Source organism: Saccostrea cucullata, unplaced genomic scaffold, assembly GCF_032062105.1.
Source record: "Saccostrea cucullata isolate Sc308-1 unplaced genomic scaffold, CSIRO_AGI_Scuc_v1 ctg62, whole genome shotgun sequence".
NCBI classification, from domain to species: domain Eukaryota; kingdom Metazoa; phylum Mollusca; class Bivalvia; order Ostreida; family Ostreidae; genus Saccostrea; species Saccostrea cuccullata.
In genome coordinates, this window is record NW_026937804.1 from 602,501 (window position 1) to 627,991 (window position 25,491).

At 33.7% G+C, this 25,491-nt stretch overlaps 2 protein-coding genes across 9 annotated transcripts in view; one reads left to right on the forward strand and one right to left on the reverse strand.

The window, feature by feature from the left end:
* The window catches only part of LOC134248908 (uncharacterized), a 28,594-nt gene extending 28,461 nt beyond the window's left edge, over positions 1 to 133 (reverse strand). The window contains exon 1 of the mRNA XM_062731302.1: positions 36 to 133. Coding sequence (XP_062587286.1) covers positions 36 to 68 — 33 coding nt within the window. The 5' untranslated portion in view covers positions 69 to 133. The remainder of the gene's footprint in view (positions 1 to 35) is intronic.
* A 5,991-nt stretch (positions 134 to 6,124) lies between these two features.
* Positions 6,125 to 25,491, forward strand: part of LOC134248881 (synaptosomal-associated protein 25-like) — a 32,107-nt gene continuing 12,740 nt past the window's right edge. For 5 of the 8 annotated variants that reach the window (XM_062731273.1, XM_062731271.1, XM_062731275.1 and 2 more), the window contains exons 1-2: positions 6,125 to 6,238; positions 11,111 to 11,238. In XM_062731273.1, coding sequence (XP_062587257.1) covers positions 11,137 to 11,238 — 102 coding nt within the window. In that variant the 5' untranslated portion in view covers positions 6,125 to 6,238; positions 11,111 to 11,136. Of the gene's footprint in view, positions 6,239 to 10,717; positions 10,738 to 11,110; positions 11,239 to 21,100; positions 21,511 to 25,491 lie in introns of those variants that run through there. The other 3 variants (XM_062731274.1, XM_062731276.1, XM_062731278.1) reach the window with 3 other exon arrangements.

Sequence of the window (25,491 nt, forward strand, 5' to 3'; positions counted from 1 at the left end):
TATCCTAAAGTTATTGAAATGCGGTATTCCTTTACCTGGTCTGTGATCTGTTCCCCCTTCTCTCGCATCTCTTGTGCGTATTGAGCCGCTATTGTTGCCTCGCCATTTCTCTTCTTTGTATCATGTTTATTATCTTGAAAATGAATTTTTTTTTTGAAAATTGTAATCTTCAAAAAATGTGGTGCTAGAAAAAAAATCGAATTTGACTTTTTCCTTGACATTTGTGACATTGACCAGTTGATATATATATTTCACCACTCATGCCACTGGACCAAGCTGATACAGAAGTTTTATTTTTCGTGGCATTTTACAAGTACTTGAAACAAAACAGCTGCACTCTTTTAAGCTCGCCTGACCTGAAAGCTAAATGTGCTTTTCTATTCACATTTTGTCTGGCGTCCGTCCATCTCTAAACTGTTTGCATTTTCGACTTCTCAAGAATTACTGGACCAATACCAACCAAACATGCCAAAAAATATCCTTGGCAAGAGGTGATTTAATGGACAAGATAGGGTAAGACCCTTTTTGGGCCATGGTTTGAGGTGTCTTTTGGATTGATGCAAAAGTTTATCAATAGAAACCTGTTGCCACCCCTGCACAAAATGAGTATTGGTTCTAAGGGATACACAGAGGTCACAGGAAGCTCAGAAAGTATGTCATTTTCCGAAATTTCTCATTTTTATGCATGTTTTAGTCAATTTTACAGCACATTTTGTTTCAGAAAACATAGAACACAATCTTTCCTATCCACCAAATTTATATATTTCATACAAAAGTATAAGATGCATTTTGTGTATAAAAATCTCAGACAGGCAAACTTGTGCTCTATGTTTCCCGATGTGAAAATATCTCAAATTTGACGAAAAATTATAAGAATTGAGGAAATTCAAGAAAATGTCCCACTTCTGCACCCTCTTGTGGCCTCCGTGTAAGCATTAAATCAAAATTAGTGCTGGTTTTAAAACAAACATCATTTTAAGTCCTTAACTACAAACTATCACAATTTTAACTGTGTTCTGATTTTTACATCAAATAAGGGGCTAGATTCGGATGTTGCCATACCTTGTCCTTTGTTCAAATGAACGGCCACTCCCACTTTCAAAGGAGATATATATATAATTACGGTAAGAATTTGTGCAATCTGATGGCATATTTTTAGAATCATCTTCTTAACACCACTGAGAGAGAAAATATGAAACTATAAAAAAAAAAGCAGCTTTCAGCTACCCCCCCCCCCGGATTGCCGGGTGGGACATAACTATAGATGATCAAAGTTTTGCATGGGTATACAAGGAATCATCCTCATGTAGTTTGCATTCAGTTTGTTCAGACCATAACCGCCGAGTTTAGGATGGGCACAAAATAGGGGCTCTATTTTACATATAGGAAAAGAAAGAAGGAAATCAGTATCGCTATGACAAAATATCGTCAGGTAGTGAAGATTTAAGTTTTATTTTAATGAAGAACCCTTGGGGTAGGATAGGGTCACATTTGATTATCAAAGTTTAATACATGTATATGCATAATTTAATATTTTTTTTGATAATGGGTCTACTTTGAAATATATAGGGATGAAATATATATATAAAGGTAAAGGTAAATTTTGGAGCAAACAGAACTCAAAAACATCAGAGGCGGGATCAGGTGCCATGGTGGAGCAATTATGCCCTGTCAAAAAGTTACATATGCCATGTGCTCCTTGTTATGATCAAGGAAATGGAAAAACACGTATAAAGACAAAATTTTAATTAAAAGAACGTCTTAAGAACTGCAAAGCCATATTCATTCATATCTATATGGAATACATGTATATGTCAGGTAGTCTAGATTCAAGTTTGATCAAAGCATAATCCCAGGCGTTATAGGGCGAGGCCAATATGGACAAGTTAAACATTGGAAAATAGTTGTATAGAGATCGTACACTGTCACAGACTTTATGGTAAGTACGGTTGATATAAAGGAAATGGCATTGTTCTAGAATAAGAGTTTGTCTATTTCTGCCAGCTTTCAGTATTGCATACAATTTTAAAATCGAAATAAATTTAGATCTCAATTTATAAATATATTAAATTGATTAAGTCCCACAAATCCACTACTCGCATATCACATTGAGCACAGAACTTTAAAACGAATCATCGCAAGGTCTTTTCGTTTATTTAGGTAGTTTCTTCTTGGAATGAAAAAGAGTAACCCCATGGTTATAACTATTTTTTTTTATTGGATGGTAATTAAATAATTATTTTCATAATTTGAAATTATGGAGAAAATATATATCTATTGTTTTAAAATATCTAGAGCCTTTCACAATTTGAAATTATGAAGAAAAAAATAAAATATATATTATAGTTTTTAAATATCTACGAACCTGTGGTCTTCATAATTCCTTATGGTATCTTAACCTACTTATGTTGTGCAGTGCTCTATCCTTGAATCAATTTTTCTTAAACGGACCCTCTTCCTTATATATATATGAAAAAAAAATGCTCGTTAAGAATTGATATGCGAAATCTGTATCAGATTAGAGATTCTCCTACAAAGGTCGCGACGTCCAAGAGTAAACGGGATGCAATGAAGAACCATCAATAATGAACCTGTAATCGTATATGAATAACAATTTTAAAATATTATATGATTATCATTTTGTAGATTCTGAATTCACTAGATGGAGATAAATATAAAATTTATTACACGAAATGACAAAGTGGCCGTTTATAATGACAAAGCTTCAAGAAACTTTAATTAGGTCCCAGCATTCAATCAAAAAGTTCAACACTTGTCAAAGCAATGAAAGCATCTTCACCTGGGAATCAGCCTATAAAGATAACGCGTGTCAGTAATGATATACATGTACTATAATTATAACTATATTGAAATTTCGATCGGAATTGATTCAAATTTTAAGAGAATAAATTTCCCTTACCTTAAATTTCTCAATTTCGTTTCACTTTCTCTCTAAAATACACGCATCAATGATAAGGCTTACATGCAGAAAACGGGAACTTTTTAAAACTGAATTTTTTATATAGATAGCTAAGGCACGCGAAATTCACAAAATCAGTGAGCTAAACATAGTTTCACAGTAGATAAACTAGGTAAACTAGGTTTATCGACTGTAAACTATAGTAACGATTCGTTAACGATAGTTTTCATCTGTAAAACTATATCTAACGGTTGTTAACTATTGTTTACGAATGCTTATCTAAGCGTATCTATGGCACGCCAAATTCACAAAAATGAGATAAACCTAGTTTCACATTTGATAAACTAGGTTTATCGACTGTAAACTATAGTTTACAAACCGTAAACTATAGTTAACGATTCGTTAAGTTTAGTTAACGATTCGTTAAGTATACATGTAGTTTTCATCTGTAAAACTATATTCAACGGTTGTTAACTATAATTTACGAATGATAATCTAAGTTTATCTGTCTGTAATAAGCGTTAACAATAGTTTTTGTTGATAAACATAGATTCACGTTTGTAAACTATAGTTTACAATCGTAAACTATAGTTAAGAGTTGTTAATCATAGTTTCACAAATCGTGAAACTATATATATCAGATCGTTAACTATAGTTAACGGTTTGTAAACTATAGTTTCACAAACGTGAAACTGTATTTATCAGATAATCTATGTTTTGCAATCGCAAATGATTGTTTTCAGTGTTAAGTATAGTATACGGTTGTGAAACATAGATTATCGCGTTAACTATGGTTTACAGATGTAAAATATAGATTAACGTTGTTAACTATAGTTTACAGTCCGTAAACTATAGTTTACAACCGATAAACCTAGTTTATCGACTGTGAAACTATGTTTAGCTCATTTTTGTGAATTTGGCGTGCCATATGTATCTCTCTAATAAAACGTTAACAATAGATTTTGTTGATAAACATAGATTCACGTCTGTGAACTATAATTTACAATCGTGAACTATAAGAGTTGTTAATCATAGTTTCAAGAATTGTGAAACTATATCTATCAGATCGTTAACTATAGTTAAGACTGGTAAACTACAGTTTACAAATCGTGAAACTGTATTTATCAGATAATCTATGTTTTTCAATGGCAAATGATTGTTTTCAATGTTAAGTATAGTTTACTGTTCTGAAACATAGATTATTGCGTAAACTATGGTTTACAGATGTAAAATAAAGATTAACGTTGTTAACTTTAGTTGACAGTCCGTAAACTATAGTTTACAACCGATAAACCTAGTTTATCGACTGTGAAACTATGTTTAGCTCATTTTTGTGAACTTGGCATGCCATAGCTAGCTGTTCTATTATCACATAACTTATATACTATTCACAAGTGATGTATTTTACAAAGTTAAACTGATGTTTTTCTTACTAATTATTAGACCATTTTTTACACAATTGAGGTGTCGTATTTTACCATTATTTCCCGATCATAACAATTTAAGGAGCACACGGCGGGTATGACGGTCGGCAGGGGATGCACACTCCTCCATGACACCTGATCCCACCTCTGATGTTTTAGAGGTCCCTGTTTCCTCTGCTCCAAAATGTGCATTTTTTAAGTTCAGACGATATATTCCTCATATCTTCGTAATGTATGAAAAATATTAAAAATTTTAATTACTTTTTTCCCTCGTTTAAAGTGGGTGATATTGATTTCTGCCCCCGCCCCTTTCGCTGAAAGTGGGGGATATTATTTGCGGTCTGTCCACGACAGTCCACAGTCGTTGTTAAAGAGAAAATATTACTTTTTTATATAATGACCAAGGTTTAAGTTTTTTTAAGTGAGTAAAACGCAAAGGTCAATGTGAAAATGTCAAAAAAATATTCATATCCTTAAACCAACTGTACAAAATTCATGACCAAGATTAGGCTACATGAAAGTCATAGCTCTTATGAGCAAGGTTAAAGTTTTGCGGGCAGACAGACAAACAGACGGACGGACAGGGCATCGGAAAACTAGGCCCTCTATATATACCCCTGAATCTTCGATAACGGGAGCATAACAATACATAGATTCTCCTTTTTTCATATTTCTACATTTAAAAAATGTAAAAATTATACAGCCAGATCGGCGGACAGACAGACGAATGCCAAACAAAATGTGAAAGTGAAATGAACTTTTAGCTCAGGTGAGCTAAAAACTTTTTCCGGATATCGAATGATCGAAATTGGTTCTACTTTTCGACCGGTGCGTCGATTTACCCAAAAGGACCCAAAAGAACCCAAAAGGATCCAAAAGGAACCCAGAAGGACCCAAAACATCGTCTCAAACCACGGCCAAAATGTACGCTCCTCTCCCATCTGGCCGTGGTTGAACGAGGAGAGAATTCTTCGTAGCTCATTAAATATTGACCAATGCGAGTAAAGCATAGTCGGATGATGAACTCTATCGCGACCTTTCAATATCCAATCGCAGGAAATATTTCTTGTATACTGTTGACGGTTGTTGATTTCGATTGCGATGGAAACAAAACTTGCCACTGACTGAATATGACGTCACAATAGAGAGGCGTAAATATTCAAGATTACGACACTTTTTGTGTTCAAGCAGCCACGGGTAGGAGAGAGCTATATATGCGGACTCCGGACCGTGGCTTGAGACGATGGACCCAAAAGGAAATTAAAAACTACCGAAAAGGACTTAAATTAAAGAGAATAAATGGATATTTAATGAACACTTTCATATTTTATTAATAATAAAACATTATTTTGTGTAATTTTTTTTTGGGGGGGGGGGGGATCCCCTCCCCACCCACCTGCGATACCATGTGCCTAGAACAAGTAAAAAGTTTTATAATTTCTCCATTAATTATCATATGGTAAGATATGGTAAAATAGAAGTAAAAATATGATGCATAAATACTTTGTTATTTTCAGCTAAAATAAAACAATCAAGCTTATCTGACCAGATTTGGTGTTTGATGTGCTATACAAGGCGTATGTCATTTCCTAAAGAAAAGTTGCAATATTAACTAGAAATTTATATTTTTGCCAACTTTTATATGAACTTGAAATGTAATATTCAAAATTTAATTCAAATTATTAATTCTCAGTAGATTATAATATATTCATTTTGAGTCCTTTTGGGTCCTTTTGGGTTCCTTTTGGGTCCTTTTGGGTATATCGACGCACCCCTTTTCGACAAAGATGACGTCAGAATATTGACATATTTTTGTAAAACGACAGATATACTGGGGGCGGAATTTTCACTTTATATTTGATCTTTTATATATATTTCAACGTAGCTACGAAGGGTAAGAACAGTATGATCCTAATCTATTTCATGTAATAGCTAAATTTTCTTTAATTTTGAGTAGTCGTTCTTGGACCCCCTTGTCATTATCGAACATGTGATTTGTTTACATCTTCTTTTCTGGAAAGTAAGTGCAAATTCAACAGTCTGTTCAAGTCCATGAAAAACAGGTTTTACTTATATTTACTCAAAGATATGCTGTTAAGATACTTTCGTATTTAAGGATTTGAAGTTTGTAAAAACAAAAAAGGTACACTAATTAATTAACTTAAAATTGTTCTTCTTTGAACTGAACACCTAAATTTTTATCTATTATCATTAAATTAAGAAGTTATACTCTCTTAGTTTCTGATCATTATGTGGCAATGGATAGACCTTATAAAAGATAGCATACTGAATTTATATCCAGTAATCCAGGAAGGGTTTGAAAGTTGTGAAAATATGGGCCTATAGACAATATGAACAATAATATTATGTATTCCATAGACAACCACATCCAGTACATACTGCAGATTCATAGTACACCTGCTTGGTTGCTTGACAAACTGATTTCAATCCTTGACCTTTGAGCAGTAATGACACCAGGATAGCATACATTGTTTTTGGAATGGGCAACACTTAGCTGCAGAACTGTAGCTCTCTGCTTGAGAAAATTCGGACAGATAAAGCAGAGAGCTACAGATCCAACCGTTGTAATATTAAACCTTCGATTTACGCGGACAATTTTTTGTCACTACTTTAGGTATTTATTTCGTGTAGTTGAAACTTTCTCTGGCTTTTAGAATTGCATCCTATAATTAATCATATATTTAACTCTTATTTGTGATACTTTAATTACTAAAGTTTATTTAATTACCTTTTAACGGTCTGAAAAAGTCCTGTATCTAGTTTTGTAATGTCGGTTTAAAAGAGTTCCATTTCGATGTCTTTAACCACAAACAGCCATTTGTTAGCATTGAAAGGTAAGTAAATTATCAGGAATTGAAGTTAAATGTATATTTAATTATTAAATACCATTTTTAGAGCTGGTGAAAGTATTAAATACAAGAAAAAATACCCGAATTGAGCAACAAAAAATCGTCGGCGTAAATCCAAGGTTTTTACATCAGTTGGATCTGTAGCTCTCTGCTTTATCTTTCCAAATTTTCTCAAGCAGAATACAGTTCTGCAGCTAGGCAACACTAAGACCATCATTGCTGGGTTACGTTCTTTTTTGCTCCAAAACCAGAGCACTCTATACATGACTCATGAGCACCTCAAAGATTTTTACCAGCATCCCATGTAATATGAGTGCCCCAAAGGACCATCTTAGTGCACCTAAATAATTGTGCAATCTTAAATGGAGCTCATTATGCAAAAATTTTATCACTAAGCACTGCTACAGAGGTCCCAGCAATCTGATAGCCCTGGGATTACTAATTACAGATATAAGTTAAATTGAAGTTATGAGCCTACTAGCTGCAGAATTGTAGTGTTATGGTTTTTTTTATTAGTCTTTGACCATAATGCTACAGATCCTGTAATGCAAAAAATGTACAATTTACTGTGCAAGATTTTCTGTGCACTTTTGGGGAGAATTTCTCTACCTTCCAACATTGGTCAATCAACTACCCCTCAATCCCTAATTCTAGACACATTCTTCAGCAAATCTAAATTTTATACACCTCCCAACCCTTTAGAGTCCTCTACAAGTGATAAATTCGCTTGATTAGAATTGTCTGTGGGATTTCAGAAAATTCAAATCAAGCAAGTTTTAAAATAACATCAACATATTTGTTTACAAATCTTCATGCGTTTCTGAAATTTTACATCTTGTTGCAATCGTGGTATATGCTGTGGGGCCCTTGTGAAATAATTGTTCATTTTAATGCTTATTAATATCGGCATTTTTAGTAAACATGGCAAAAACAATTATCTGTACTTGATTTCAAGCATTGAAGTGCTCAAAATGCTCATTTGGGGTGCTCATGAAATGAGTTTAAGGCAATCACATTTGTACTTGGGTGCCAGTAAAAATTTGTTCCCTTGTACCTTTACTTAACAACTTTTGTTGATTACTTTGATTTTCACTTGGAAAATTTACAATTGTTTGTTTTTTAAATCCTATCAGTGCACCTTTCTTTTCAATTTTATCTCTATTTGAAGAAAGAAGTTAATTTGATTTACCATTGAACAGCCAAGGGAATAAGTAACTATTAATCCAGTAGATTTATACAGTAATTGGAAAAACTAATTTATTTAAGCCTTGAGGTATTTTCTTATCATTTAAAGTTAGTTGCTGTTATATCATTCATACTTCTTACATAGAAGAAAAATTCGAAACAATGAGAGGCTGGGAATGTATAGAAATTAGAAAACCCTTTGTTTTGAAGTGTAAACAATATTCATGTGAAAGGTTAAAGATTAAAATTAAAAGCTGCATTTTAAAACCCATATCAAAATTATTTTAAACATTACCACAACCAGGAAACATCAATCATCAGTATAAGTACCGAGGAAGAGTGTAATAATTCAGACTCACAGATGAGTACATATTAGTACAGAGGCATTGTTTGTAATAATTCAGACTCACAGATGAGTACGTATTAATACAGAGGCATTGTTTGTAATAATTCAAACTCACAGATGAGTACATATTAGTACAGAGGCATTGTTTGTAATAATTCAGACTCACAGATGAGTACATATTAGTACAGAGGCATTGTTTGTAATAATTAAAACTCACAGATGAGTACATATTAGTACAGAGGCATTGTTTGTAATAATTCAGACTCGCAGACGAGTACATACTAGTACAGAGGCATTTGTAATAATTCAAACTCACAGATGAGTACATACGAGTACAGAGGCATTGTTTGTAATGAATCAAACTCACACTGACAGAAAAGTACATATTAGTACAGAGCTAGTGTTTGTAATAATTCAAACTCACAGATGAGTACATATTAGTACAGAGGCATTGTTTGTAATAATTCAAACTCACAGATGAGTACATATTAGTACAGAGATAGTGTTTGTAATAATTCAAACTCACAGATGAGTACATATTAGTACAGAGGCATTGTTTGTAATAATTCAAACTCACAGATAAGTACATATTAGTACAGAGGCATTGTTTGTAATAATTCAGACTCACATATAAGTACATATTAGTACAGAGGCATTGTTTGTAATAATTCAGACTCACAGATGAGTACATATTAGTACAGAGGCATTGTTTGTAATAATTCAGACTCACAGATGAGTACATATTAGTACAGAGCTAGTGTTTGTAATAATTCAGACTTACAAATGAGTGCATATTAGTACAGAGATAGTGTTGTACTAATCCATGCAGGCTCACAGAAGATTTCATACTAGTACAGAGGCATTGTTTGTAATAATCCAGACCCACAGATGGGTATATATTTATATAGAAGCAATGTAGGTAGGGTTTTCAGTGGCGGATTTAAGGGGGGGCGCACCCGGCGCGCGCCCCCCCTAAAATTGTCAAAGTTAACGTAAATCACAGTTTTGTCTAGAAAATGTAAATATGTCTACTTGGTAGACCTCATTTTTACCCTACAAAATCTCTAGAACCCAGGAGCTTACGGGGGCTTATGGGCCCCCACCAGGGCTTTGCCCTGGACCCACTGGGGGCCTCAAGGCGGCCCCCAGACCCTTTGCCTACTCTTGGCGCCCCCTCTAACTCCAATTCCTGGATCCGCGCCTGGTTTTAGGCTGAATGATGAGTTAACATGTCAACATATTCATTTATAAATGCCAATAATTGACTATTATATATTGCAATGAAATCTTACTCTTCAAAAATTCTTGATTCATTAGATTTTGTTTAGAAAAATACCTTATATACATAAAGATTAAGATTTTGAAAACCAAGGGTAAGGGGGATAAATCGGTTATATGGTATGCATCAGGAAGAACATTGAAGGATTTATTTTGTTCAGGGGCTAATGTATGTTACATTTTATTACCTTAATTACTCATACAAACTCATTTTTAAATGTTAACTGCAATGAATCACCCTTAAAAATCTGTGCAGTATTGATCTGTGGAAAACATCTGTTGGACATGGGATGTTGGGACTCTTGATGATGGGGTGTTTTTTAATCAATGAATAATAAATAGAAACAGAGACTGAATCGGCTGACTCTCTGCCATTGATTTATTGACGTCTGTCACTTAGGTTAATCAACTGGATATGGTGGAATCTGTCGGAATCTGTCGTCTGTTGAAGCAGACCTGAACTTGCTATGAATGGGGAAACCCTCTCATTCATTATTTATGAATAGAGTAAATCTCCTTTCTTGATATTATTTACTTATCAATATCAAATAAGGATGTAAAAATAAACACTCAAGTATGCAGTGATTGTTTGGGAGGTCAGGCCAGGCATTGAGAAAGATTCTCACAGTGGGTATGTTGTGTGTTTGAACTACATGTACATGAAATCAAGTGAAGAGGACAAAGTACTAATTACTAAATTGTAATCTGGTCCAGGTAATGTAATCAATTAAAGTAAAAGTGATTTGTCCGTCATTTTGCTTATTATTAGTTCAGAGCTTTAAGTGTTGCAATGGTACAGTCTTCTTCGTCTGTCTGTCTTTCTGTTGCACATTTTTTCACATCAATACTGTCTTCCACTACAGTTTTGGTTCAGTTTTAATAAAACTTCACAATATGTCACTAAACTACCTCGAAAACAAGCGTGTTTTGGTATTAATGAATGGTAAAATCCAAGTTTCCTCAGACTACAACCCATTTCACATTTACCATGAGATCCATTGATAAATATAGCATTTCTCCATAAATTTTGGTTAAGCAAGGATGTTTTTTTTATTGAGATCTTAAATCTTTTTCTTCTCTTGTGCAGGATTCAAGTGAAATATTCCAGACAAAATGTCGTCACCAGTGAACGGGGTTCCAGCATCCAACAGCGACGATGACATGCGGCGTGACCTACAAAACATACAGATGCAATGCAATCAGGCCACAGATGATGTAAGTTCTTTAGGTCATTCAATAACTATAAGATTTGGAATGAGACACATGTAAACAATATGTTCCTGGAGCTTTTGGCATTGCTATCCCCCCTCCCCCCAAACACACACACAGATTCTAAGCACTATCCTACAATCATTGTTTGGTGTTCATTGAATGCTAAGACCAGCTATAGAAGACAATTTTTATTTGTTAATCTAGTTGCAACATTTTTTTACTAGAAGAAATGGACATCTTTTAAGAAATTTATAAACTCCTCCAAAGTAACCCCTGCAGCCCTACCAAACTCTTCTGTGGAAAAATGCCAAAAACTTGGTCATTTTAATGTGAGTTTTCATGAATGGAAATGTAAAAAACAATAAATTACAGAGGATAGACACAGAGTCTCAAGAAGAAAATAAAATTCCTCCAAGAGTGAGCAATGTCTGTGGAATATCCATGCTTCAGTTAATATTAATTTATTTATTAGTTTGGCCATTTAATTGTCTTGCATTAAATTATGATAGCATTTCATAAATCAAATATCTTTAAACAAGTTTGAATTATTCAATGTGAATTTTCTAAACTGATTCACTAGCAATTTGCACAAGTTTATAATCAAAGTGGTTGATTGACGAAAATCGTGACCTTCATCTGCAGTTAGAGCAACAAATGCACATGAGCTATCTATTGGAAAACTGTTTGTTGTGCCTGATATAGCCCACAATTATTCCTTTCCGGGAAACTGTATGTAGTCAGGATATTGATTTCGACCACAATGGACAAGAAATTCATCTATCTCTTCCAGAAAACTGTTATTTTGGAGGCCTCCTAAGGAGAAGAAGTGACTCTCTAAACCAGATTACATATTGATTCCTCGTCAAAAATAGAAAATATTTGTGTTAGCCATTAGAGACCATTTATTTATACATGCTATCGGAATCTATTAGACCAGTATCAACATTCTGCTGTATAAAGCAATGTTAGGTGATTTCTCCACCATTATGTTTTAACTCCACATTAGTGCAGTAAACAAAGATTTCATAAACAAAAGAAATTTCCAGTTGACGTTTAGTAGCCCACTGAATGTATTTAGAATTGCCAACATCATTGTACGTGGCATTGTATTTAGTTTAACCCAATATGGATGAACAAGTTGTTAGAGTTATCTTTCTTCATACAACATAAGATTAAGATTTTTATCAGTAAGACTGGCAGTCTGGCAATCTGCAACCAAATTTGAAGAACTTCATGCAAGAAATAAAGAACATGTGGCATGATTAGTTTAAAATTTTTTAACCCCTTTCATGGTACATGTATATAAGTATTTCTATGTGTCTGATGTGAAAAGCGCGTTAAGTGTGAACAAACATTCATATCTTCATTAATACTGCAAATATAAGAATAATTCTTGCACTGTTAGAAGGAGGAAATAATTATGATTATATAATGTACAGAAAATTTTTTTAATCGGTTGTACTATTTTTTTGCTAGCTCGAGTTAAACTTTGCGCACTATTCGAATGATTTAACCAATAACAAAATCAATGAGGTGGTATAAACACATAAAGTGTAAAAATGTTGAATTCTTATGAATACCTCCCAACCCCACCCCATCCGCCCCAGAAAATACTTAAAATTGGTTTTTAAAAAATGTACAACATGCTCATAATTTTCACCAATAAAATTTGATTTTTAAATATATTTGATTAAGCAAAAAAACTGAATGAAACTCATTCTTGGATAAATGGAAATTCCAGTATGATTATGGTGTATTTCATTGCCATGGCAACAGAAATAATATTTTGATAATCAATTTCAGAAACTACACAATACCTGCTTTCAGAAAATACATACGTTAGTAATATACTATATACAAAAATTACTACAAGAAATACCCGAAAAAATGCATTGAAATCTTAATATCAATTTCTCTAGAAATACTTCAAATCTTTGCCATGAAAGGGGTTAAAGGTCAGATCCAGAGTCCACTGGTCAGACTCAGATGAGGTGTTGCCATCTTTTATTTAGGCTTATGACATTTGGCAAGTGGGTTTATAATTTGCTACCTTGGCCTCTATTATGACCTTGTCCTTTGAATTAAACTTTAGAAGAGAATTTTTCCAGGTAAATTTATTTTCATTCCCATCTTTTCATTGAAAAAAAATTTCTAGTTTACAATTTTCATAGAATAAATCAAGACATGGTAGTTCTTTCAACCATTATCCTTCAGATTAAAAAACAACAACAAAACTAATCGATGTTTTAGCCTTAATCATGTCCCGAGGTTTGCTGCGACTTGTCACTCTCGGGTCTGATGCTGCTAAATGAGGCAGATAACAGACTTGGTATTCTGGATCTCTGTAATCACTTGTACTTTGTTTGTGTTTCCCTGATTATTGGAGTTTAGATCTGAAGCTTAATCTTTTTATGTTACTGCCACTTCATTTGTCCAATTAGATTACAGCATCTCCAAATAACACACAAACACAAAACACCAAAAATCAAATTACTACAGCGAGAGAAAAACTCCAGCTCTTTCAAGTTTTTCTTGGATAAATCATCTGTCAATGGATGGTGACTTGACATAAGTTAATAACAAAATAAACAAAAAATTAAGTGATATATGATATTTTTAAAAATCTTTATTTTGCTTTCATAGTTTGTTTTATTAGTTCAGGAAAGAATAGATGTTTAAAGCAACACAAACAATCTTTTGCATCTTTTTCATTTTAACCAAACATTCTGAGACAAACTGAAAACTTTTAATCAAGAAAAAAAGTTCATCTCCCCAAAATTATGATTGTTAGCTCATTCCATGGAGTTGGGTGGAACTTATGTATTAGGGCTATTACCCTTGGCATCCCAGGTTAAGATAGGAGCAGATTTCTCTTCAAGTGCTTGTCTGTCCTGTATTAATCAGAGATGTATAGATGATGCTTCTAGTGTATTTCCTTTAACAGCTGCTGCAACTTCAGTTAAAGAATGACCATATTAATGTTAATGAGCAGATCTACTAATATGATTTCAACGTAAATATAAGCCCTATATTGACTAGACTTGCACGGATGATCCATCTAAGGATGCACATTACTATATTGCTTCACATACTGTATCTGAATTACATTTTATATCTCATTGATATTTTTTTTATTCTTGTTTAAAATCAGAAGAGGAAGTGTGAATGTGTGAGAGAATGGGAGCAAAATTTCATTGTAACTTTGAAAAATAAGTGAGTTTTTGAACCAGACTCTTTCTAATGTAACATTGAGCTCTACTTGGACTACCGTAAGTCTTTCAATCTTAATAATAATGATTTGATTCTTAAGAACCAATTCATAAAGGCTATGACAAGGCATCGTTTTTGGGCTAGCAGTGCAAGATTTTGACCATTATATTCATTGATGTAGAATAATTTGACAATTTTTAAACTCAGAAATTGGTCCATGAGCTGTTGTTGGTCAGGTTAAACATTATTAAAGAGATTGGTGAGATTTAACCTTGAAAGATATTGAATCATTTGTATTAATCCATTTTATTTTCTATTGGACGTCTAACAGTTATACTGTTTAAATCTGTAGGCTTTGTCAACGTTATATGATTTATGTCTCAACATAACTAAGTTCATGTCCTTGATTAACATTGAGAGCTATGGGCTTGGGTCAAGGTTATATGATTTATGTCTCAACATTTCCAGGTTCATGTCCTTGATTAACATTGAGAGCTATGGGCTTGGGTCAAGGTTATATGATTTATGTCTCAACATTTCCAGGTTCATGTCCTTGATTAACATTGACAGCATTGGCAAGGGTCAAGGTTATATGATTTATGTTTCAACATTTCCAGGTTCATGTCCTTGATTAACATTGAGAGCTATAGGCTTGGGTCAAGGTTATATATATAGATTTATGTGTACACATTACTAGGTTTAAATTTGTGTCCTTGATTAATATTGAGAGCTGTGGGTCTGGGTCAAGGTTATATGATTTATGTCTCAACAAAACCAAGTTCATGTCCTTGATTAACATTGAGAGCTATGGGCTTGGGTCAAGGTTATATATATAGATTTATGTCTAAGCATTACTAGGTTTGTGTCCTTGATGAACATTGAGAGCTATAGGCTTGGGTCAAGGTTATATGATTTATGTCTCAACATTTCAATGTTCATGTCCTTGATTAACATTAAGAGCTATAGGCTTGGGTCAAGGTTATATATATATAGATTTATGTGTAAGCATTACTAGGTTTGTGTCCTTGATTAATATTGAGAGCTGTGGGTCTGGGTCAAGGTTATATGATTTATGTCGCAACATAACCAAGTTCATGTCCTTGATTAACATTGAGAGTTATAGGCTTGGGTCAAGGTTATATGATTTATGTCTCAACATTTGCAGGTTCATGTCCTTGATTAACATTGAGAGCATGGGCTTGGGTCAAGGTTATATGAATTATGTTTCAACTTAACCAAGTTCATGTCCTTGATTAACTTTGAGAGCATAGGCTTGGGTCAAGGTTATATGATTTATGTTTCAACATTTCCAGGTTCATGTCCTTGATTAACATTGAGAGTTATAGGCTTGGGTCAAGGTTATATGATTTATGTCTCAACATTTCCAGGTTCATGTTCTTGATTTACATTGAGAGCTATAGGTTTGGGTCAAGGTTATATATATAGATTTATGTCTAAGCATTACCAGGTTTGTGTCCTTGATTAATATTGAGAGCTGTGGGTCTGGGTCAAGGTTATATGATTTATGTCACAGAATTACTTGATACATGTCCTTGATTAACATTGTGTCCATATGGTTACCCTCATGTATGATCAAAAGTTCTGTTGACAAAGTTTATGTCATTACATTAAGCTCAGTTTCACAGAAACTGTTCAAGATATGTTAACAAAAATTGATACTAATACATGCATGTATTGATAAATGCTTTTCAAATGTGTCACAATTTTCTGACTTTGACCTTCTGTAAGACTTGTACTTCTTTTTTTATATACATTTTACTTTTTGGTATTGGTATGATTAACCCAAGTCTCACAATTTTCTTCCCTTGACATTTCTTATTACCTTTTTTACTTCCCTTGACCTTCACTTTTGAAGCTTTTTATTGGTCAGAGCAATTCCATTGTGTCATTATTTCTTTACCTTGGCCTTTCCAGTGACCTTGACTCTTCCTGCATTTTGAAGTTACCCAAAATCTATATTTGATAAAATATAAAAATGTGTGTCCAACTTCCTTCATATTTGACAATTATCTCTGACCAAGATAGGATGGTACCATTCTTTTCATGTTGCAATAAAAATGTACCTTGGGTGGAGCATTCATGTTTAGTGGACATATTTCTAATAAGAAGATGAGAGAATAAAAAATACCTACATCTGACAGCCAGTTTTGGAATATTATTCTTGTTACTTCTCAGTTGCTGCATCTTTCAGTACATTTTGTATTGAGCTCAATTGTTACTTCTCTCAGCCCATTTTGTGTTAATCGAGCTCAGTTGATTCTTCTCTCAGTACATTTTGTTTCGAGCTCAATTGTTACTTTTCTCAGCACATATCATTTTGAGTTGAGCTCAGTTGCTTCTTCTCTCAGCAGATTTTGTGTTGAGCTTAATTGTTACTTTTCTCAGCACATTTTGAGTTGAGCTCAGTTTCTTCTTCTCTTAGCACATTTTGTATTGTACTGGGTCCAGGTTTCTTCTCAAAGCACATTTTAATAATTGTACTCAGTAGTTATGTTATAATTGTATGCAGTTAAGTTCTCCATTCAGCACATTTTATGAATTTGCTCAGTAATTTCTGATAGCACATTCTGTAAAATCATTATACTTAGTTGTTCCCCCTCACAGCACATACTGTAATTGTACTCAGTTGTTTTACTTGGCAGAACACAATTTGAACCTGTACTTAAATGTTTATTTTCACAACAAATTCATTGATTGATCTTGGTTGTTTTTTCTCAGTCATTTTGTAATTGTACACAGCTATTACTTCTGACTGCACATCTTCTATCTGTACTCGGTAGTAAACATTTCACAGCTCATTTTTATGTACTCAATTATTTTTCACAGCAAAATTTGTGATTTTTCTCAGTTGAATTTTTTCTCACAGCACATTCTGTAATTGTACACAGGGGTTACTTGTCACAACTTTTCTCAGCACATTGTATAATTTTACTTTTTGTAACTTAATTCCCAACATTTTAGTGTTGTTGGTAAACTAAATTGTGCAACATATTACTGGTGCAGAGCTATAAAATATGAGCAATAAAAGTAAGGATAAGTATATTTCTAATTAATGGATATCTTTATTAATAATGCATGCTTTTATTAGGGTTAAACAATTGTTTGAGATAGTATAAGTGTGCCCTTGATAATCAAATGAAGAACTTCTAGAGGAGATCAAATGGGAATAATCTTGTAAATACAGCCTACCCAAAGAATCAGCTACATCATAGACTGCCAAAACTCCATGTAACTCTGTTTTACAATTTTCATTGTCAAATTGAACATCTCGGAATCATTTCATTCATTAGCTTTGCATGCTCCTGAATTATTGAAATCACCACAATGTATTGACTACAGTTCTGCTGGCATATTGAAAAAATTCTTTGAAAAGTGTCAACCCAGCATTGGTAAACTTGATTCCTAAAATAGAAAAAAGGAAATTGGATAATTTCAGTCTCAGTCCCTCTCCCCGATCTCTATCCTGTACAACTTTATCACAATTCTACCATAATGAGAGAACTGCTTAATGTGTATCACAGCTATACAAGGAAAGGGTGCAACTATATCAAAGACTCTATCCCAGGTTATAGCAGTGTAAATTAAAGGTTCAACATTGATTTATTTGACACTCTTATGGGGATAAATTCTCAAGGATATTGAAAACTCATATCCATTATTGAAAGAGATGTGTAGGTTAACCATTTTGTTGCAGCATTCTTTGATGTTTAAGTTATGCTGTTTGATGAGTTGTTTTTAGAGGTGGTATTATTCCTCACAGCTTGCTTGGTCCTCAAGGTCCTCTAACCTAATATAGGGGTCAGAGCAGATACAGTGTTTACTAGATGTTTTTAACCACAAAATGGTCATTTTAACTTTCCAGATTTGACTTTGATTATCAATATATGACCTTCACAACCATATTGACCTTGAAACCTTAAAAAATAAGGTCCTGTGTCAAGGCAGGCATTAGCACAATAAAGATCCCTCACTGCTCAATGACCTTGAGTGCGAGTAAAGATCAAAAGTTTGAACCCCTTTATAGGTATATGGTGATGTCTCTATTTCAGTGAAAAATGCTTGAATAGGACATAAAACAACATACAATCAATCATCACAACATTGTATGACTTAATAAAGACCTTGACACAGTACCACAGTTAATATAATTCTAAAGTCTTAATTAATCTATTTAAGAGGTTTGATCCCAACATGTGGCAGTGACAGGCAGACATCCCAGCAAAGTTAATGACAGGCAGTAAACCCAAAACCAGAATGTCTCCCTTTCTTAGAAAGCATACACAACTTGGAGGACTGCACTTGTGACAAGTTTCACAAAAGACATCTAATATACAGGCAGTAAACTCAGGTGACCTAGAATGTCTCCGTCGTCGTTTCTCGTGCGTCGTTCGTAGAAAGCATGAACCAATTTCAACCAAATTTGGTACAAAGCATCTATGGGTGAAGGGGAACAAAAATTGTGAATTTAGTTTCTGAGGGGTGGGGCCAAAAAGTAAAAACTGCAATCTTTAAAAATCTTCTTCTTTACCCCTGGACATCAAGCAGTCAAAATATTGTAATGCAATGATTATCTACCAAAATTGTGAAATTCATGGCCCCTTTTTAGTGCTCTGTTTAGGTAGAAAATGCATTATTTCAAGTTTATGGGTATTAAATAAACCAAGGTACATAGTTATGATCAAGAGTGCCTCTACCAAAATCCCATTTTATGGCCCCAGGGTCAGGGGTTCTGATGTTAAGGCGGGGCTCTATTGATTATATAGTGAAAATACATTAATTCTTTGAAAATCTTGTTCTCTGCTCCTGGGTATTAAATAAACTAACTAAGTACATAGTTATGATAAGCAAGAGTGCCTCTACCAAAGTTGTGAATTTTATGGCCCCACAGGGGTTCTTGTTTTAGGGTGGGGCTCTAATGATTATATAGTGAAATGTATGAAATGAATACTTATCCTTTGCTCTTGGTTAATATGCTAATGATCTAATTACATATCTAAGGCCAGGATTTATTTTATTTTAGGTCAAGGTTTTAAATTAGAAAAAAATAAAACAATTTTTTTATTATTCAAATTTTATTTAATTTATATTACATGCACTTCCGGTTTTTAGATGAATATTTATTTACTATACAGTCAAACTTGTTATCTCGAACCTGATGGGGCTGAGAATAAACTTCAAGATAAATCCAAAGATTCGAGATATCAAGGGTAAAATACTTAAAGAATATGCGGTTAGGATTTCCACATCACTTCTACATGTCCATGGTATTCGAGAGATTGGAGTTTGAAATACTGAAGTTCAACTGTATTTCCTTTTCCAGAAAAATACACCATTTTGAAGAATTTGCATTGAAATTTAACAAAAAGTTTTGTATCAAAATGTATTACTCTGACTTAGAGACAAGTATATATAGGGTATCTAATTTTCAACACCATTGCAATTTCATAATACATGTATATGAATTCATTATTATGTTAGTAAGTTAATGTTGTTTAAAGTTGACACTGCATGTGTAAAGTACAACAATAATCACAAGCTTTGTAGAGCTCTTTTACTGATTATCTTAGAAATCACAATCAATTAATGAAATTAAAATCCAATAATCACATTTATTTAAGAAAAACTTTTGTAAATAAAAGTATCATTACTTTGAAAAGGAAAATAAATAATTACAGTATTGACCTGAAGTTGAACTTGAAGTGTACTTGGTATTCAGATTTAGAAATCACAACAATTGAAAAAGGAATATGTATCAAAGAAAACTTATTTAAATTCAAGCAAAAACATGACCAACATTGATCAAAGCGAAAATAATTGAAATTCCTTAAGTAACAACACATCTTAATGATTGGGACAATTTATCCATACCAGCATTGGCAAGATTAGCCCCATTTAGGAGGAAATTACGTAAGCTTTAGAATTAGAAATCTTTTGTCAGACGTCTGTAAAAAGTAGTTGTCTAAACAATTACATATATACATGTAATTATTTTCACTTGACCTTAAGAATTAGTCTAGGAACTCAGATATATATAGTGAAGACATTGCCCATTTTTAAAACTTAAGTATTCAGCTAAATATATAAATTCTTTTTTAATAGTGAATCTTAATTTTTTTTTTGTTATATGAAAAAGTTTGAGAATGAAAGCATATCATAGTACACAGTTGCAATAGAACACAAAACTGCATGAAGCAGTGCAGGTCAAATAGAAGCTGAAACAAACACAAAGGTTCAGGACCAAACTTAAGACGGATTTCTTCATGGTCATACGCATAATTATACTGAATGAACCTCGACTCATGGACCTCAAACCATATACTATGTATGTTGATGTCTCAATCATTAATAAACTCGACTGGCTTTATGATCAGGCATTATAGTTTTCAGTATGCCAGATAGTCAGTAAAACTGTCTTTATTTGAGGGTGGCGTGATGTAGAAATGTGCTCAGTTCTTGTCGGTTGGCACTTTGGGGATTACCATACAATTTGCATCTGTTGTCTGCCTGATATACACAGAAATTGCACAATACTTGACTCCTCAAGTCTTTGTAGATCAATAACCATTGATGCAGCTATTTAATTGGGAAGGGAGGGAGCGGTGCTTAGCATATGTTGGCTTGTTATTGGATTAGTGGCTGAACTGATGTGACATCAACTTTGTTTATCTGTGTTTAAAATCCAACACAGTGTGAAAGGGAACTTTAAAGAATCTTTAAGAAATTGAGAAATTACTGAAGGAACAACAATTACAGAGTATGGACAGATTATGTAATAAGGGATGATCTGGGTGGACAAGGAATTTAGCAAGGATTTAATCATACATACCTGTACACCAAATCTTTAAGAAGGCAATGTGAATATTAAGGATATAACTTCACCTTCAGAAGGGAAATAACTTTAGATAGCAGACCTTCGGTGGATTTGTATTTGTAACTCTATTCCACATGAGTGATGACAAAGAACAGACAGAAGCTGAGAAAGAGGAGGGTGGAGAAGAGAATGGCCAGATCACACAGGAAACACTGGACAATGCAAACCAGGAAGTAGGTCAACAAATTTATCCCCCCTCCATCTCTGAAAAACGGGGGAGGTCTTAAATGTCCTTAGTAGAACATGGCTTCTTGCATTTACTTCATACTTCTATTGTAAAGACCATGCATGGATTTGTTATCATTTACCTATATAATATAATTTTTCTATATTTCCTTTCCTTTGCCTTAGAATTGGGGTGTGTCTAGAGTCTACAATTGATAATTCTGGGGTTAGAGTTGACAGTTAATAACATGTAAGTTACAGTTGATAGTTGATAACATGTGAGTTAGTGTTGATAACACTCCAGGGGTTAGAGTTGACAGTTAATAACATGTAAGTTACAGTTGATAGTTGATAACATGTGAGTTAGTGTTGATAACACTCCAGGGGTTAGAGTTGACAGTTAATAACATGTAAGTTACAGTTGACAGTTGATAACATGTGAGTTAGTGTTTATAACACTGGGGTTAGAGTTGACAGTTAATAACACAGGTGATACAGGTGACAGTTGATAGCACTAGGTTTAAAAGTGACAGTAAATAACTCTGGGGTTAGAGTTGACAGTTAATAACATGTAAGTTACAGTTGACAGTTGATAACATGTGAGTTAGTGTTGATAACACTGGGGTTAGAGTTGACAGTTAATAACACAGGTGATACAGGTGACAGTTGATAGCACTAGGTTTAAAAGTGACAGTAAATAACTCTGGGGTTAGAGTTGACAGTTGATAATATGTGAGTTAGAGTTGACTGTTGATCAAACACTGGGGTTAAGGTTGACAGTTGGGTACACTGGTGTAAGAAGTTGACAATTGGGTACACTGGTGTTAGAGGTGATATTTGATAATTCTTTAGGGTTAGAGGTGACAAGTGATAATTCTTGGGTAAGGGTAGACAGTTGATAACACTGGGTTAGGTTGACAGGTGTTAACACAGGTGTTAGAGTTGACAGTTGATAACTCTGGGGTTTAGGGGTGAAAGTTGATAACACAGGGGGTTAGAAGTGACAATAGATAATTATTTTACTCTGGAGTTAGAGGTGACAGTTGATAATCTTGGGTTTTAGGCTGATAACTCTAGGGTTAGAGGTCTGGGGTCAGAAGTTGGTTTGTGGTTGATAAATCTGGGGTTAGAGGTTGATAACTATGGTTACATGTGACTGTTGATAATTCTTGGGTTTGAATTGACATTTGATAACTCTGAGGTTAGAGGTGACAGTTTTTTAAATGCTGGATGTTGAGGTGACAGTTGATAATTCTGGGGTTGAAGTTGACAGTTGATAACTCTCTGTTTAGAGTTGACAGTTTTAAACACTGGATATTGAGATGACAGTTGATAACAGGGGGTTAGAGGTGACAGTTGATAACTCTCCCTAAGTACAGATCAATCTGTGTACAGTCCATATTAGACTGAAGCCCTCTTGACAGTTAGGTACATTGTCTGCACAACAAAACATGCAAATTTATGATATAGCTTTTGTTTCCAGATTTCTCTGAGTATCTTTTAGGTAACCTTGTAGTTGGTAATGGGAGGTATTACAAACAGGTACCTGGCTGAAATCTTTCTTAAAAAATAACACTTGAAGAAGTGTCTTTAAAAAGAATTTAAGTTCTCCAGGACATTTCATCATGAATTAAGAAGGGGTTTTGATTTGGTGTGTTTTTAGGAAGACATCTAATTGTCTTGTATGTTCTGTATACGACATTCACATGGTACATAGAGAATGGTCTGTGGAGAATGACCTGAGGTCATCCAAGCATGTGTTTCTGAGAAAGTCTGATTATAAGAGCATGTCAAGTAAGCAGTTAGCACATAGTGAAACTTAGTATGATGAAAGCAAACATTTTTAAAACAAAAACTGTATTACTTGTTTTGCAATCTTTAATAAATTTCAGTTGAAAAAATTAAAACAGTTGAAAGCATTTTAAGAATCTATTTGTGTATATTAACAGAATGAAATGTAATTTAAGTATATAAAACTGGAGACTTGTACCACAAGATATAATGGATATAGTGTCTATTGGAATTAACTCTGACATTTTCAAGGTTTTCAAACTTATGTCTGAAGTTTCCTGTATACCAGTTGTGATGCTTTGTTAGCTTTTTATGGAGCTAAAAGCCTGAATGATGACCATTTGGTGTGTGGTCTTAATTAGTTGTAATATTGATTAAGTTTCTGAGGAATGAGGACAGAGGCTTGGGGGAGTTTTTACAGAGATTTAATGCCCTGTCTCTTCATCTCGGGCTTTGTCAGATTCTTACATCCGTTATAAACCTTAATATAAAGTCATTATTTTCTCTCTGTGATGTAGTGCTCTACTTTTTATAAAAAGGACAATTATAAGACATCAGAGCTTTCTGTGATACTTGTATTCCCATCATTACAGCATACTCTTTAAGTTATACTGGAATGAACAAAGGGAATCTAGACTTCAGTATATGAAGGGAATTGATTTATCTAAGATTCAGTAATGTCTGTCGTTCTATCTATCTTCTATATTTTGCTATTTGACCTCCAAACATTTTTTATGACATTGATTTTTCTTTTTATGTGTGGGAGATTGGTAAAAGATGTGGGAGGATTGAACAGAATAATGGCTGCATTGAGACAAACTGAGTGACAGTTAAGACACGAGAAGTTAATATAATACTAGATTGTAGGACTTATGACAACTGAATAAAGAAAATATCCAAAGATACAGCTTGTTGTTGGTATTGATGTATAGAAATATTCTCATTGTCAGCTAGAAAAGGAGATGCTTTACAAATACAAGAACTGAAATAAATGTCTAGACTTTGTGTAATCATTTTTCTCATTGAAAGGCTATTTCTCTTCTGGCTACAACTTCATTGTAATTGAAATATGTAATCTAGTATCATTTTCCAAAAAAAAATGTAAGTCAGAAAAAAATTAAATGGAAAACTTAGCCCTCAGTAGGTTCCCTGTTAATTGTACCAACCTGGCTCTATTAGGTTCTCTATGAAATACACCAACTTAGCCCACGATAGGTCCTCACAAAGGATACCAACTTTAGTCCCAATAGGTTTCCTATGAAACCAACTTAACCAACAAAAGGTTTCCTATGATATATACAAACGTAGCCAACAAAAGGTTTCCTGAGAAATATACCAACTTAGGCAACAAAAGGTTTCCTATGAATTATACCAACTTAGCCAACAATAGATTCCCTATGAAATATACCAACTTAGGCAACAGTAGGTTTCCTATGAAATATACCAACTTAGGCAACAGTAGGTTTCCTATGAAATATACCAACTTAGGCAACAATAGGTTTCCTATGAATTATACCAACTTATGCAACAATAGATTCCCTATGAATTATACCAACTTAGCCAACAATAGATTCCCTATGAAATATACCAACTTAGGCAACAGTAGGATACCAACTTAGACAACAAAAGGTTTCCTATGAAAGATACCAACTTAGCCAACAGTAGGTTTTCTATGAAATATACCAACTTACCCAACAATAGATTTCCTATGAAATATACCAACTAAAGGTTTCCTATGTAATATACCAACTTAGCCCACAATAGGTTTCCTATGTATTATACCAACTTAGCCCACAACAGGTTTCCTATGAGATATACCAACTTAGCCAACAAAAGGTTTCCTATAAAATATAGCAACTTAGCCATCAATAGGTTTTCTATGAAATATACCAATGTAACCAACAATAGATTCCCTATGAATTATATCAACTTAGTCCCCAGGTACAGTATGCTTTCTATGACTTATACCAACTCGGCCCCCAATAAATTCCCAATGATATGAAATAGATCAACTTAGCACCCAGTAGATTCCATATAACATATCCCACTGCTGTGTATGTTATACTTATTATAAGGTAACCTTACCTTCTTATGGTTAACCAGTTATGATCAAATATCCCCCCCCCCACACACACACACACACAGTTGAAATGGAAGGAAACTTTTATTAATGTGCTGATTTATGAAAACTTCATTTG